Source organism: Myotis myotis, unplaced genomic scaffold, assembly GCF_014108235.1.
Source record: "Myotis myotis isolate mMyoMyo1 unplaced genomic scaffold, mMyoMyo1.p scaffold_m19_p_2, whole genome shotgun sequence".
NCBI classification, from domain to species: Eukaryota; Metazoa; Chordata; class Mammalia; order Chiroptera; family Vespertilionidae; genus Myotis; species Myotis myotis.
Window position 1 is genome coordinate 198,971,203 of NW_023416324.1, and position 17,287 is coordinate 198,988,489.

General features: G+C 37.9%; 1 protein-coding gene across 19 annotated transcripts in view; it reads right to left on the bottom strand.

Moving 5' to 3' along the window:
• MBNL1 (muscleblind like splicing regulator 1) overlaps positions 1–17,287 on the bottom strand; it is a 176,453-nt gene that overhangs the window by 61,035 nt on the left and 98,131 nt on the right. Inside the window, exon 1 of one of the 19 annotated variants that reach the window (XM_036349115.1) lies at positions 9,379–9,812. The exons of the other annotated variants lie outside the window; for them this stretch is intronic. Within the exon in view, the coding sequence (XP_036205008.1) occupies positions 9,379–9,381 (3 nt within the window). The 5' untranslated portion in view covers positions 9,382–9,812. Of the gene's footprint in view, positions 1–9,378; positions 9,813–17,287 lie in introns of those variants that run through there. 19 annotated transcript variants of the gene reach the window in all.

Below are 17,287 nucleotides of genomic sequence, written 5' to 3' on the forward strand. Positions count from 1 at the left end.
CCTAGCACCTAGAAAACACCAGTAAAGTGTAGCTATTGTTCTTATTATAAGTTTATCTGAATTTGTTAAGTGAAATATTCCAGCCTCTCTCATATAAGTGCGTTCTGAAGGCCTCGGTTCATTGTTCTGGTAATCTGGGCCTTTACACAAAGTACCAGCTCCTGCTCTGCCCGCCACAGATGGTGGGACAAGGACATCCGTGCCTGTGTCCTGTGACCCTCTTCCTGAATCAAGTACCCCCAGCATCAGTATTACTGCTACTTGGGTGTGCTTCTCTGATGTAAGAAAGAAAGCAGGGTGTTTTATTTCCAAAAGCTAGATCTCAGACTAGTCACCAGAGGACCACCACCCATTTATACCCATTTGGGGTGTGTGTGTGTGTGTGTGTGTGTGTGTGTGTGTGTGTATGGGGGGGGGAGTAAAGAAAGAGGGAACAGAAAAAGAGAGAGGGAGTGTGAGAAAGGGTGTGGGGGAAGTGGGTGAAGGAGGTAAACAGATGATACAAATGAAAATAAACAGAAACAGAAAAATCAATATATACCCATCTATACAGGGCCCCTATGGAGATTAATCCCCATTCAAGGTCTATGAAATACTTCATGTGAACTTGACAAGATTAAATAAAAATGAATTGGGCTGAAAACCAGAAAAGGTTTATTACTGGTCTGTATTAATAATATCCACATTCACATTTTCCAGTAACTCAGAAACTGCTCCAACACCTCACTTTCCTTCTTTGCCCTTACTTTATTGCATGATTCATGGAATGAAGGTATTTGCTTTTTTCAACCAGTTCATTTACTTGCATACCTGTATAAATAAAGTATCTGGAGACCACCACGTGTGCCTCGTAGATACCTACGAAATTCTACCAATGAGATCTCCACATTTCCAGCTCCGAATTTCAACTGCTAGGTCTCTGAACCAGACTCGTTGGCCATTTCCCAGAAAACCCAGTCCTGCTCTCATCCCATAGCATATCTAGTCATACATCCTCAAAGTCATGGGCCCCAGGTGGGATGTTAGGTGGGCAGATGCGGGAAGTGAACTTGCGTCTGAAGCCCCCAGGACCAAGCCAGGTGCTCTTAGGAGAGACCTGAGGGCAGAGAGGAGCGAGAAGAACCCTGCTCCACACAGTTATGAGACTGGGCTTCTAGGGTTAGGGAGGCTGGGGATCTAAACACTATAACTAATCTTTGTTAGATCTTTTCCTTTTTCAAACCCTGCATGTATAGTACTCCTTTGAAACAAGCCTTGATAGTTTAAAGCTTTATGGCCCTCAGACCTTCGTAAATTCCCAAATGTAGAAATGCTTCACTCTGTCTGAGTCGCTGGTGATGGGAACAGTCAACAAGGACGCACCAAGGTGGGCGGCCAATAGGTGCCTCTCTAGCCAAGTCATTAAGCTGACTCGGAGCACGTGACTTACATTTCCTCCCAAGCGCCAACACAATCCATTACATGCCCTGAATCTCTGGGATTGCTCCTGGATAGTCAAACACAAGAATGCACAGGGCCTAGCGAAATGCTGTTGGCCTATAAAACGGTGCTTGGGGCCTGTGGCTTAAAGAAAGGAGCTCTGAACAGAGAACTAACTGTAGGGTACCTAATCTCAATTTTTAATTTTATTTTTCTCTCTATCATTTGTAAAATGGCCTTGGTAATCTGATTCACTCCTTTTTATATGGTACTAATACCCCTTTTATCACTTTTCTTAGACTCTTGGAGATACGTGAGATACACTCAAATCTACCCACAAAGTATATTATATACACACACCAGCCATATAAATATATTGCAAATATATATAATTTGTTTTCTACATATATAAGTAAATATACAATTATGAGAATCGTAATTGCTCAGGAAACATGGATTAGAAGGGTACAGAGGGACTTTATCGTAAGATTTGACTAGTCAGACATAAAAGCTTTCTGTGACTTCTGATGAGAGGGACAAAGTCATTTGTTAACCAAAATTGCTAAGAGTACAGTTTTAAGAGACAAAGATGATATATGAGAAGGGAACACTTTTTCAAAAAAAAAAAAAAAAAAGCTGCAACAGTAGAGAATAATTAAAAGGAGTGACTAAACATATTTTAGCTCTTGGTTATATGGAATCGTGGCTTTTGAAGGAAGAACTCACTCTACAGCGTCATTTACTCCTCTCATATTTTAATTTTTAGTTTTAATATCACCAGTCTTCAATGCAGACGACTTCTTTCTTTCCAAGGATTTACTTTGTTAGCTTTCGTTTAATAACAGTTTTACATTCAACACCAACTGCAGTGCTGTCTTGTGTTCGGTGCAGGGTTATGCTACTGCAGTGATATAAAAATAGCAAAGGGAAAAAAAATTCACAGCAGACTAGAATAGCTTAAAAATTGAAGCTTTCAGATAAAGCTCTCTGAAATAATTATTATAGATACAACACCTGATTCTCTGCTGTAAAATAGTTCTTCATTATATAATATTACAATTATCTCCGAGATTCGTATTTCTCCCCAGACTTATAAACTATCCAAGTTATATTGGGTCTCGGAAGAGTTCAAAATCCAAGCCGCATTGGCCTGCTGGGTCTGTTTACTCAATCTATTTTTATAACACTGCAGCAGCCAAATGCAACTCACCAAATACCTGCTTCCACATTCTGCACCGCATTGATTCAAGAGAGAAAATTCAAGAGGGGCAAGCTACAAACTGTGCTTGTTTCTAATAAGCCAATCTACTCTATACTATGAAAGGCAAGGCCACAAGGAATCACTGAAACATAGGCCCAAAGGATTTTAATTTTTGTCAATCTCTGTTCTGCCGGATGAGACAGTTGTCTCCTATACCTGTATAAAATAATACAAGTGACTTTTCTCACTTTGCAAGTCTGAGTGTCTGTACTAATCCTCAGTAGGTTTCCCCAAACACAACAATGTTGGGAGGGATACACGTATCATCTCTACAGCAACCTACTACACAAACACATGACAGCTAAATTATTCAATAAAATAAATCCTTGACCGGGAACATCTCTCATGCCAAAGAACAATGCCAAATCTAAGTCTCACTTTGTGAAACATTGCTAACAATTCAATGTACCCAAGTAAAATAAGCTTGAGAGTACTGACAGAATGGGACTTGCCAATTAAAAGTTGTTGCCATGGAAACAGGCTTTAATATGTGCTAAGAAAAATATGAACACATTATGCTTTCTCTTCAGTCATTTACATTTGAACATAAAATGTAAAAAACACAATTATAGAGAAGGGTGTAGCTCCCTAAGGGAGCATCAGACGCATTCTCTTGTTCGTGAAAAAATAAAAGTTCCTTTCTCAACCATAAATGAACCCATACTCTGCTTTCTTGAATTTTTCATGGATTATTTGACTAATATATCACTTTCAGTGTATGGTGTGATTTTTTTTTTCTAGAACTAAACTTTTTTTTTTTTTCCAAAGTACTCTATGAGATTTATATTTTCTGAAAGTCTTCAAACACTGTGTTCTTTGAAAAATAACTTTAAAAATATCTTTTGAACCACTCAAGGGGAAGATTGTTACAAAGGATCCTTTGACATTCTAAACACTCTAAATACCACATGTGAAAAAGTATTTTAAGTACATCATTGAATGTTCCTGACTGTTGACTCAAGGGATTAATATGAGTTAGACTCTAGCCAGATGACCATAACCAGCCACGGGATATAAAATAGGGAACCACTTTATCACTTTTATTACTGTTTTACTAACAGAGTCCATGACAAGAATTCTGGGCATAGAGCTATTAGTCTTCAGGTGGTGACCCACAATATAAATATTAATGTTTTGTAGAAATTCTATCACGCAGTTCCCAGATTGTACTCACTTCAACATCACTCCAAAAGGCAAGTGACGCATTTAATATCTGTCATTTAAAAGGATCGATCTATTATGATGTGACTTAATTCATTACATACATAAAAAAGTCATCCCATGACTGATGAAAATTTAAAAATTATTTATTCCTTTGTCAGTTGAGGACAGAATTATCAGTCATGTGGAAAAGGTGCTGAGTGGGATAGTTAAGTAATACACTAATATGTACACTATTGATTATCCAAAAATAATATAATTTGATATAATTGAAATCCATGAAGAGTTTAATTGATTATGCTCTAGATGAAAGAAAGTAATTGTTAGGAGGAAGATTTTTTTTTTTTTAATCATGGGAGATCACCTAAACTAAAACATTAAAAAGTATGTAAAAGGACCAGGCCTATAAATTCCCCTTTTTCTGCCCTGACAGAGGACTAGGGAATACCTTATTTATTTAAGGCAATAATGGCTTTTGAAAGATTTAGCCTAAGAAAGACCTTAAAACAAGAAAAAATATTCTTGGAGGAAAAAAGTATATATTTAAAAATACCTTACAAGTTCATTTCTTTTCAAAACCTTACCCTATTTGTCTCTCAAACTGAAACAAAGATGCAAATCATGCCTCAAAGCTAAGTATGGCCAGCACAATGTTTTCTTCCTGCAATTTCTGCTAGAGACGTGGAACCTCTCTTGCATTACATAAAAAGCACACATAATTCTGAAAACTAGACCATGCTTATTTGATCATCTTTTCAGGCCTAAAGAGTGAATAATAATTACCTAAACAAGTTCCGTGAGAACATGCCCACAGAAGAATCAAATCCGCAGGCAATACTCAGAAAAACAACAGGACCACAGCCTATCTCATGGTACAAAGTTTGGGATTCTGAACTCCTGACAACGCTGGTTTATAAAATTAGGCACTTCCAAAGAAACACAATAGGTTGTCTGATTGTCCAAGCAAGATGAAACAGATTTAGATTTCAGGTGTTACAGCCAAAGGTTGGAAAAGCAAACGTCACATCAAGGCCACACCTGCCAGGGAAAGTTGAAAATGGCCCGCTTCAGTGCCCATCAGATTTGCTTCAACAACCAGCTCCGTGTCAGGCTGCCTGAAAGGGTGTTAAACACCGTGACTGTAATCTATTGGTTGCTCAGCTTCTTTTTCTATGACATGTTGTTTCATAGAGTATTGTCACGACATTTTATGGCTTTTACACTGACAATACAATGTGATTTTCTTTTTTTTTTTTTTTTTTAAGGTAACGTCTAAATATCAACCTGAATTTAGTTTGGATGCTTTTCAGACTGTAAACATTTCATTTTCCATTATTTTTCCATGACTCTCTAGCAAGGCAAAATCCTGGGAACAACACTCTTTGGGGATACAGGATTATTTTATATATGAAAAGGACTTGTAAAAAAGTTTTAAATATACCCTGACATATGGGTTAAAAGTATAATGATTGGTAGCTACTCTTCTAAGAAGTATTTCCTCCTGGCAGAGTTTGCCGTAGCCTATTTCCACCTACCACCACCCGCTCTAAGTGTAACTTTTCCTAAAATAAAACATTATAAACTTCTGTTGTACCCTAGGCATATGGAGGTCTGTAATAATTCAAAGACAAATTACATAAATTTTATATTTTGAAAAATGAGATGAAAATGTTTGGTTGCTAAGTCAAATTCTCATTTAATCTAAACAAATAATAAATCCAATAAGTAGTAAGTCTAAAACTCCCTTTAATGGTATGGATTTACTTAGATGCTACTGATCTCCTTAAGTGTCCATAACATACAATGGGAATCTGAGGTGAGCAAAGGTGGAATCACTAATTCTCTCAGTCACAGCTTAAAGGGACAATCTCCAGATCATCATTTTCGTTGTTTTTCCAACATGACGGACATAGTTTTCAAGGTAAAAGGACCCTGAAATATATCATGATACATCTACATGCTAAAAAGTGTTGCCCAGCTGACAAGGCTCAGTGGTTGAGCATTGACCTATGAACCAAGAGGTCATGGTTCGATCCCTGGTCAGGGCACATGCCTGGGTTTCGGGCTCGATCTGCAGTTTGGGGTGTGCAGGAGGCAGCCGATCAATGATTCCCTCTCATCACTGATGTTTCTATCTCTCTCTCCCTCTTCCTTCCTCTCTGAAATCAATAAAAATAAAAATAAATTGAAAAATAAGTGTTCATCTCTGAGCCTTGGCACCAATACCATGCGGCACGGCCCAGAGGGTCCCTCCAAGAACAACCTGAGAGCTGTCCCTTGGGAATCAGCTCCATGGCAGCCGTTCCATGGGGATAACAGATCTTTGTTGACCTCCTCACAATGGAGCCTTCACAGGGCTCATCTAATCTGATGTATTCTCTATTCATGGGACAGGACTGCTCTATCACCAACGTTTGCAGATCTTTGCTATTTTCAGAAGACGTTCTGGCTCTGCCTGGGCACATAAACAGCTCTGAAGCTGTGGAGGGCCATGGGCACCTGCGTGTGCTATGGACTCACTCTCCCGACAGCGCCCCGTGGGATGAGCACAAACTACTGGCCTTGGAAACGCCCCAGTGGCCTGTGAACTCCTCTAGGAGCTGTGTGAACTCTGTCAGCAGCCCCGGGGTAAGTGGGAATGCCAGGCTCCAGCCGTGGTAGTAGTTGTTACAGACCCAGAAAGTGGGGTTCACTTCAGCACCCCAAAGCAACTCAATCTGCACAGACTCATCCTCTGCAAGCAATCTGACACAGAGGCTGTCAGTGGGCAACAGAGATCTTAGAGAAATTTTGGTAGGAACCTGTGTCAAAACAAAACTGCCTCCCCGGAGAGCCATGTGTCGTGGGCCCTGGAGCCCTGACATGGGATTAAACAGGTCCTCCCTTCCCTGGGCTGTGAGACTGGAAGGAAGGCCCCCCCTACCTCTCAGGTGAGAGCCACTCCTTCCAAGATGTTATGGGGAGACTCGATATTATGCGGAAACACCCTGATATGTATGAGATGATATACAAAATAAACTAGGTTATAGAGCTGAGATTGATACAGCAAAAACCAAACAAACAAAACAAAAAATAAAATGAAGTTGTAGAAAATGTCAGAATAACCAAAACTGAATTTAAAAGGTAAGAAAAACAAGACCGAGATAGCCCCCACTCAATGTACGAAGAGACATAACAGAACACCTACCCAACTCTGTTCTGCCACTGAGGACAAATATCTTCAAGCTAAAAATATTAAAGGTATACTACACTCTGCATTAATTGTCTGGGATTCATATCCAATGGCATGCATGGACCAAAGTCCTATAATAGAAGTACTATAAAAATAATAGAGTCTCTAGAGAAAGTTCTCCCATTTATTTGGGATTTTCAAAGTTTTATTTTGCCTTTCACACTTCAAATTACCTGGAGCTGTAGGGAAGGAGCAGGAAAGTCTTACTTCCATTATCCCTCAAGTCCTCACCAATATAATGTATGGCTTCTCCAGCTTTTGTCCCTTCTTAAAAGTGTTATGTAACCCAGTGTTATCATGACAAGAGACCAGGATTCTATTACAGATTCACAATGTACTCTTACATTTCTGATTTTACATTATAATTGTAGGGGAAAGAAAGGTTTCCTTTCCTTAACGAATCATGGTCTGAGTGGCAGCCCGCTTACCTACTGCGCAAGACAAACAGGGTAAGAGTGGGCAGCTAGATTTCCATTTGGCTCTTCTACTGCCAAATGGGTTCAAAGGCAAACTATTTCATACTTATATTTGCTTACTCAATTAAACATTACCACCTCTGCTTACTAAACAAGTCTAAATATAGCAGCCTTGGGGTAGCTAAGGAGTGTGTTATGGCTACTTGGTTACACAAAGGTTGTTTATAAATCAATTGAGAAATACAGCAAGCATCTAGTATGTCCCTAACCTCAAAAAATATGACCCCTGCATTGAAGGAGGTTAGGGTAACAAAAGAGTTGGGAAACAAAGTAATAAGTCAAACAATTATTTGCCATCAAATAACTAACACCTTTAAACTCACTGTCTGGGCTGATTCTTTTGAAATGAAACTAAGCATTTTAGAGAAAAACAAACTTTGGTCTTTTCTCACCCTGCTGTTATAAAGCTCAACTAGACAGCATTTTTTAATCAGAGAGGTAAAACACACCCTCCATAGAAACACATCTGGAAATTAATATATGCAAATGAAAAGAATAATTATTTACATATTAAATTAAGACCAATTTTCATAGAAATATGAATGTGGAAAAGTGAAATAAAATTTTGCTAACTAGTGAATATAATCATCACCCAAATGAATTTTGTGATAGATTTTTCAATAACATATTTCCCTATTATAATAATTCAATAAGTATGCAATCATAACTATTCATCTTTTTAATGTCATAAACTTTACACTATTCAAACTGTAAACAGGCTTTTTTAAAAGAAAGCAGTGTGCATTTATTTTATAGGTAGAGTTCGTTTTTATTTTTATTTTCTAGCACGTAAGAATATATACTAATTCAATTATGCCCTGGGCTTTTTCCACACCCTGCCTAAAGAATATAGACATAGTTCTATCAAGCAAACCTATAAACTTCTGCAACCTTCACATATACCCACATGTGCACACACCCCCAAACCCAGATGTGTTCTTTCAATTAAGGCTTTGTTTCAAATAAGTCTGACTATGGGCAGAGTATAGAGATGCCTTTTATGTAAATGTAATATAAAAATAAAACTTGTTATATAAAACACCTATGCTCAAATCTTAGTTTGAGAAAAGATGTATGATTTTTGCATGTGGGGTCTATCTAAAACCAGGGAAGTATTTTCTGACATGAAGCCAGTTTATTCATCTGACCCCTGACCCTGTTTCATTTACTGTGTCCTTCACAAACGGTATGTTATAAAAACTTGCTATGATAAGAAAAAAAAAACTTAATTTGGAATGGGCGTATGAATATTTTGATTAATTAATCTTCCTATGTAATGCCAAAAAAAGCATATTCAGAGGGTCAAAATAATAACTCAATGCTTAAAGAAATATGCAGGGGAATATATACATATTTGAAGTACACAAATACTCATAAGTGATTTAAAAATGAACCTAATACAGGAAAATGGGTAAAACCTATATTAAAATATAGCACTGAAAAATGTAGTAATTCCTATATGAAGGGTTAAATATAACATGTTAGAGTGATAGAAATACTTATTCAAGTTTATAATACTCTGGGTATATTTAGCCAAGGCTTGCGGGGGCAGGATGATGAGGCAAAAGCTATAAAACCTATTTCAAACCTCTTTAGGAACTTGTACCTAGCAATCAATTAATAATCTGAAAGATCTCCCATCCCTATTCCTATCGCCTGTCCATTCCCCTTATCTTCTCATTTTCTTCTTTCTATTTGGGGTTCAGCGTCAATTAGACCTGAAGATAAACTCTGAGTTTAGATGCAAAGAAAGAGTCTAATTTGAGCAATCTGGAAGATAAAGATAGTGTCAAATTCTCAAATTAGCCCACTTCCTTTTTTCCTCTTACCATTTCAGGCACTGTATTTTAGGCATTCAAGGACCAATATGTTCTACAACTGATAATGTTGCATTTGGTGGACACTTCCTATTTTTATACTTTACGATGCATCTTTCAAACTTCAAATCTGTAACCAAAGGAAACGTCTCAAACACAGAGAACATAGTAAGTGATGAACAGTGAAGGAAAACATTTTTATCTCAAGGTTATGCAACTGAAATGTTCTATGAAACAATGGCATACAAGTCTTCATAACCCCAAATCTTTAAGAGCTCTTTGTGGGTTAGCATTAATATTAACTCATCCAGGCTGAGAACAGTAGTCTGTGATTTTAAGTTCTGTTTTAGTTTTAGAAATTATACCTGTTTTGAAGATCTTTAATTGCCTCAGAGCAGTGGTTCTCAACCTTCCTAATGCCACGACCCTTTAATACAGTTCCTCATGTTGTGGTGACTCTCAACCATAAAATTATTTTCGTTGCTACTTCCTAACTGTAATTTTGCTACTGTTATGAATTGTAATGCAAACATCTGATATGCAGGATGTATTTTCATTGTTACAAATTGAACATAATTAAAGCATAGTGATTAATCACAAAAACAGTATGTAATTATATATGTGTTTTTCGATGGTCTTAGGCGACCCCTGTGAAAGGGTCATTCAACCCCCAAAGGGGTCGCGAGCCACAGGTTGAGAACCGCTGCCTTAGAGGGTTAGCATATAATGTCATTAGTCTCAGTCTATCTCAAGGAAATTAGAGTCCTGAACCAATTCACATGGAGCAGAGACAGGGTACTTAAACCCTTAACCCATTTCATCTAAACCTCGACCAAAAACAAACAAAGACAAATTAAACAAACTAAAAACACGAAAACAATAAAAACTAAACAAAAAACAAACAATCCTAGTGTAACCTCCTGTTTCTTCACCACTTATTTGTAGCAATTACTAAAGTGTAATTTAGAAAAGCTGTGTCCCAATAAATATAATAAAGACAATTCTAAGCAATTTGGAATGGTCCCAGGAAAGGAAACTACATCTTGCCCAAAACTATGGAGTACAATCAAAACAATAGTTTGAGGGAAAATCTGAAATAATTTTAATATTTAAGCCTCCAAAAAAAGTTACTGTGCATCCACAGGTGGGTTCTATCGCACAGAAGAATGCTGTAATTACCCAATATCCATGACCACTGGTTGGCAAAGGATCACATACTTTCATAAAACTTTTCAGAAATAACCATATTCGCAGTTTAGCAGGTACAGGAATCCCTACTTCAGTGTACATTCTGTGAATCTGCTAGGACTAGGTAGTCTTCAACAGAAAAACTCAAGGTTAATTATCAGAAGTGTCAGTGGTAACGTCTTGTAAAACGAGTCTTTATATTTAATTGCCATTGCATCCAACCTAGTTTTAAGTTATTCAGTATATGTTAAATATACAGGATAATCATATTATAAATCAAACTACAGTTGCTAAAGTAGTTTGTCTACTACAAACTTACTTCAACAATTCAGTATATTAGGAAGGGTTTCTTGATCATTTGGGAATATAAAAAGGTTTTATCTTTTCCAAAGAGAAAATATTTATAGGAAAAAGCAATGGTACAGGTATATTTAAAATGGTTTTGCATAAAGTTGTTTAGCAATTAAATAAATAGCATGTAGGGAAACATTTAAATAATTTCATAAAACCAAACAAAACTGATAAATATTATACAAGCAAATATACTACTATATCTCATTTGCATAGCCAGACTAGATGGAATAGCCTTAATTCTCTTTCCTTGTGCGCAGAATATGACAGCTGTACATTTAATCAAATAACTAGAGGCTCAGTGCATGAAATTCGTGCACTGGGGGGGTTCCCTCAGCCCAGCCTGCACCCTCTCCAATCTGGGACCCCTCGGGGGATGTCCAACTACCGGTTTAGACCCGATCTCACAATCCCAGACTGCTGGCTCCCAACCGCTCACCTGCCTGCCTGCTTGTTTGCCCCAACCATGTCTGCCTGCCAGCCTGATCTCCCCTAAACACTCCCCTGCCAGCCTGATTGATGCCTAACTGCTCCCCTGCCTGCCTGATCACCCCCAACTGCTCTCCCCTGCTGGCCTGGTCGCCCCTAACTGTCCTCCCCTGCTAACCTGGTTGCCCACAACTGCCCTCCCCTGCTGTCCTGATCGCCCCCAACTGCCCTCTCCTGCTGGACATCTTGTGGCAGCCACATGGGGGTGGCCATCTTGTATGAGGGCATGATGGTCAATTTGCATATTACGTCTTTATTACATAGGATAAATTAACCAATGTAACAATAGTTCTCATTGTAAAAGAAATTAGGGCCATGTAGAAGATAGTTTACTCAATATTAAAGAATTCTAAGTAAATAAGTGCCAAAGATTCTATTATGAATGTGATTTCCAAATAGATTGAGGCATATGTTTAATTCCATCAATAATTTGTCATTGGACACATAATTGTTATATAACATGTGCTAAGCGAGTGCTTCATATGTATTTGCTCATTTAAAACCTTACACTCTTGTTGGTAGGCACTATTATTACCCCCAAAGAAAGGATAATGTAACTGAAACAGAAACAGGTTAAGCAATTGGCTAACAGTCATATGGCTGATAAGTTCAAGTGCCAAGTTTGAACTTCTTAACTTGGGCTCTATAACCACTCTACCAGCCCCAGCTATAGTGCCTCTTCTCTACTATCTAGAGCAGTAATTTTCAATATTGTAGTATGCCAACATGCAAAAAACATGCAATATCTGATTATTTAGTCAGGGGCACTGACCTCTATTCCCTTATATTGCCAATAAAGGACAACAACCAACACAATAGCTATCCGGTGTAGATGAATCAAAATTATACCTATTTTTTGTCAGGTGGGCCACAGCATTTTAGCAATTAGTTTATGTGTGTCATGAGATGAAAAAGGTTGAAAATTGCTGATCTGGAGGTTCGGGTCCCTGGAGATGGTTTAGTCAGAACACAGTTTCAAATCAACCCAGATTCCAAGGCCCACATAAGAACAAGGACCCAGACAATTTAATGAGAAAAGCATCATCCCCAAGCATAATTCTATTAAAACTGCAAAATGTCATCTTATCCAAAAGGTGACTCTTTTGAAGAAAGGTACAACTCTTAACCATTATGAACAGCTTCCTACTCACAAGGAAAATCTTTCAACTACTTGGAACAGACTCACTGTTGTTGCTGAATTTTCCTGACTGCCATGGTTTTGGGGTTTTGTAATGAAAGGAACAGAAAGTTGGCCTGTGAATCACCAACCACAACCCCAACTCCCGATCCCATTCTGAGTCAAGGGAAAAGGGAAGACCAGGGAAAAGAGGAAGTGAGGAAAAGGGAAACAGACCGGGAGGAGATGGGGAACGAGTCAGCGTGCAGACCCGCAGGTGCAGTGGCAGAATCCCGGTTCCCCAAGAAGACAAAGTGCGTGCAGCCCTCAGAGCAGCTGCCAAGACACGGATTTGGGACAAATGATAGGATTCTTCTGCGTCTTTCACAACAAGCTCTTGTTCCTAAAAACACGCTGTTTGCCAACAAAGTGTTATTTCAGATTCCTTGGGCATTGGCTCCGCTCTCAGCTAGATCTAATATATGACCGTCTACGTTAACAGTTTGACGAATGGCAAGTTTCCAACAACTATTAGTCAGCAAGTCTTCCCGCCATTAACATTTCATCCTGCTTCTGAAACAGCTTCCTGTATCAGGTATGAGCCACAAATAACAAAGAATCCCCTCCAATTTCAGAGACTCCAACTATGAAGGCAGAACTATTTCACAGTATGAAACAAAGACTGAAAACAGAAAAACAATTAAAGCACAGCTCTAGTTATATTCCTTCTTGATGATCTGTGAGAATGTTTTCTAAGACATCTGAGTCAAATATTTGTATATATTGGGACAATTTAACAGAATAGAGTCATCAGAGAAAAAAAACTACATTTTTAAATTTTTAAATGTTTTAGTCATTAGTTTAAAATTGTTTTTGAAATTGTATAAACTTCCTTTTAAAAATATAATCTCATATTATACTTCAGACTCTTGATTTATGAGTATATTGATATGTCCTGTAGCAGGAATATGAAAATAAATAGAAATTCCTCCTGGAAACAAAGGGTTGATATCTAAAACCTGGATCTGCTGAAGTCTAAAGGGAAATAAATATGGCTTATGTTGCATTGTAAATGCTTCTTAAATTATACCGGTAAGACCGTATTAGCCAGTTAGAAAACAGTCCTGTTCAGGATTCAAGAAATGTATGGAAATTTAAGTAACAGGTCTCTATTAGGGTAATTATTATTTATTTTTCCGAATTCATTACCCAGGATGTTATCAACATTTGTATGCATAATTCAGCAGTAATCAGTGGTGTTTATCTCGACTAACTGATCCTCTACAGACGGCAGTGCATTTATGATTTCAATGAAATTAGTCTTCAATTCTCTACACTTCATTGTGAGAAGAGCTACACACACGTTGCCAAGAGGAGCCTTTCAGCATCCATGCTTTGCTAGAGGGAAAAAAAAAAAAATTTGGAGCAAACCCCATCTTTATTCACCATCGAAAACAACTATTCCCAAAAGGAGCTCAGAACCTCAATGGCTTCTGATGCACGTGTGTCAAAAGGTATCTTCTTTGTCATGTAAGTAAGACATAAGAATAATAGACGCATTCCAATAAATAGCATGGTAAAGTCAATTCTTCGCTGTCCACGGGAAACATAATTACTCCCCCTTTACAAGTCCTCCTTTGACCCAGAAGCAAACAAAGAAGCCGTGGGTGGTGGTGGGGCCGGGGGGGGGGGGGGGGGGGCGGCGGGCAGTGTGCACTTCCCCAATTATCATTTCCACGTCCAGGTACACACTGAACACTTTATTCTTATTTGGTAGATGTGATGTAGATTTTCTTCCACAAATAATAAAGCCATGGCACTTTCCCGGCAATCACATCCGGCCCATGGGCAGCCTGCTTCCTCTGACTCCAAGTTCACACCCTGGTTGGAATGGCCAAGGCCTGTAAGGGAAATGCCAGGGCGTATCTGTCAGCTCCGTGGGTTTAAGCCACTGTCCTGTAGCTACTTAATAATTTATACTAAGCCGGGAAGTGGCCACGTGCAGTGCCGCTGGGAGACAGTGGTGGCTGACACCAACGACACGGAGTGGGACAGATGACTTCCGGCCCAAGATGCCTCAGAGCATTTCGCTTTCGTGGGGCCATTGCGCTCGCCCATTATCCAGCGAATGAAAATGGTCCTTCCCTGGCCAACGCCCTCCTCTTGAAATGTAAACAAAGTGCATGCATAAATGTCTTTTGTTAGAACTGTAAAAATTGGATAGTTTTCTAATAAGAAATCACTGGACCTAGAAATTTAAAAATAAGAAGTGATGTTATAAGTGCTCTTTCTACAGCTGGGCTAGTCTTCTCTTCTAATTTATAGTTTTTTTTAACTTCAATGTTTCTAAAGAAGAAAAGATAAAGGAGATCCTTGTTTTTAAAGCAGTCTTGATATGGACACGATGCACATGAAAGCCTTTATACAAGAAATTATATGGCATCTAGGATGTGCCACCCCACCCATCGTCCAACCCACCACCCCCGCAAGAAAAAAGTGGGAAGACAGAAGCAACATGCTTAACAAATATTAAAAATCTTGACATGGGATCATGCTATATTATTCTACTCTCTCCACTTGTGAATATGTTTGAAAATCTTCCTTTAAAAATTATTTAATAATAGCTAATCATAGAGTTTTACATGAAATCACTTCTTTCCCTAAATTAACTGAATCACTGAAGAGAGTCAAATATAAACTCTGCCCAATATATTTTCCTTCCAAATTAAAGCTTTAATTACTTTAAATAAATATATAACACATCCTCAATTTTGCTATGAAATATGAACACTATCATTTTAGTCTATCTCTGCTACATCAAACTAGTAATGCCTAATATTCTGCAAATGATTCCTTGACTGTTAATTAAGGGTAAATGAGATGGTGCCTAGAGGAAATCTGTCTTAATTCACCATCCCAAATAACTGATTAGCAAGCCATGATTTTGATGTCCTTCATTTTCATCACAAATAGTAAAACAGAAAAGGATGACGACGATGTTCCAAAAGCTGCTCACCTTCCTACTTGGCTGCAATAAGTGCTTCCTCATTCTGCCTACGTGTTTAAATTTCAGTCTTGCACCTGTCATACTCTATCCTCTCAAAGCATCGGATTGCTCCATTTCCAAAATAAAACAATAAACTGTAAGATTCCTTCATTAATCTTCCAACACGGACCACTTAAAAGTAAGTGAGGCATTACAGTTTAATTCAGTTAAATTTTCCATAGCATCTACATGCAAATGGAAATGTATCTGCCAGCTTATTAGGTGCTGAGGATATTACATTATACCGTGCAGAGTGCAGCAGGATGACTCACACAGCAAAAGAAAAAGAGAAATGGATTGAAATGGAATAAAATTAAGCACTATAAAAATCAACTGGTAAAAATAACACGTGATAAAGATGTCTGCTTTCTCTAAAAATCATGTCTTGAAACCAGATGTATCTTTCAGACCAAAATAAGACACTTTGGATGGTAATTAAATTCAAGGTTGGAAAGCTGTTACTCAATATTCAAAGAGCAGCAATCCCTCTAGCTTGGGTTACAAACCTGGTTGTCAGCTTTTAACCTCCAATGTGATCCTGAGACTACTCTTCCTTTGTTTCCATTTCAAGTTTGCAGTTAATAAATTGAGGAATCTTAGAGTTGGAAGAGAATTTAGAAATAGTGTGGCGAACCACCTAATTTTGTAGATAAAGAAATAATGGTTCATGGACTGTCAGGCTTGCCTTCCCTCTAGGTTGTAGCAAATTTAGCAATCCTTTGACAGGTTTGCCTTGACACAGGCTGCCTTGTTTATGCTTTTGAAAGATCCCTTTATATCTTTTGAGTCCAAACATTTATCTCCCTCCCTCATTCCTACCCATATATACACACTCATATAAATCATTTTATTTTTTTTTTGCCCTTTTAAGATGATAGAAAATCTCAGAAGAAACGAGTCCCTGAAAACTAGATTGGAATTCCAAGGGGGGAGGGGGGAGGGGGGAGGGACCAGAATAAACTTTCAGCCTTTTGAAAGATGTTTAATAAAATTGTGTAATTAGAATAATGTAGCTCTGTTATAGCAACCTCAAGGCTATCTCAGTTGTCCCCAAACTGTACTTAAGGCAAGGTAAAATGAAGCAAACACTTCTTAATTCTATTTTCAGAAGGTACATTTTTTTGAAAAACAAAACAATAACTAAAAAAGGCTGCTTGACATCAGTAACCTAACCACTGCATCTTTTCAGCAATTCATCTATTAATTAGGGAAGATAAACTGTGCTTAGTGGCTCAATTACATTCATCCAATTTCAGATATCAAAATTTGAAAGTGAAAAACTATAAGACCTCAGAGAATGAATGATGACAATATTAATACATGAGTTGTTTTGCCTTGTAGTGCGACAACTTGGAAATAGCAAACGTTCAATCATTTTATCTCTCTGTAAAGAGAAAAGTCACACAATACATTTTCACTTAGCTAACTAAGTAACAAAAGGGACTAAACATTATAAAAATTATCTGAAAATTGGTTTAGGCTGCATATCCATTTTACTTTCAAAACTTACAATCTGCTAACCAAGAGAGTTTTGGGTTACTCTTTAAGAAATTTGTCTCAATATATATTTACAGATGGTAAACTTACTAAAGATATGACATGCGTATGTTTCGAACTCTAGCATAGGGAAATGCTTTCTAAATAAACCACCTGCAACCATCCTAGGTTTGGTGATACACAGATTTAGTGACTTAGATCATCAGAGGAACTTCTCCAAAGAGCGGTCAGTT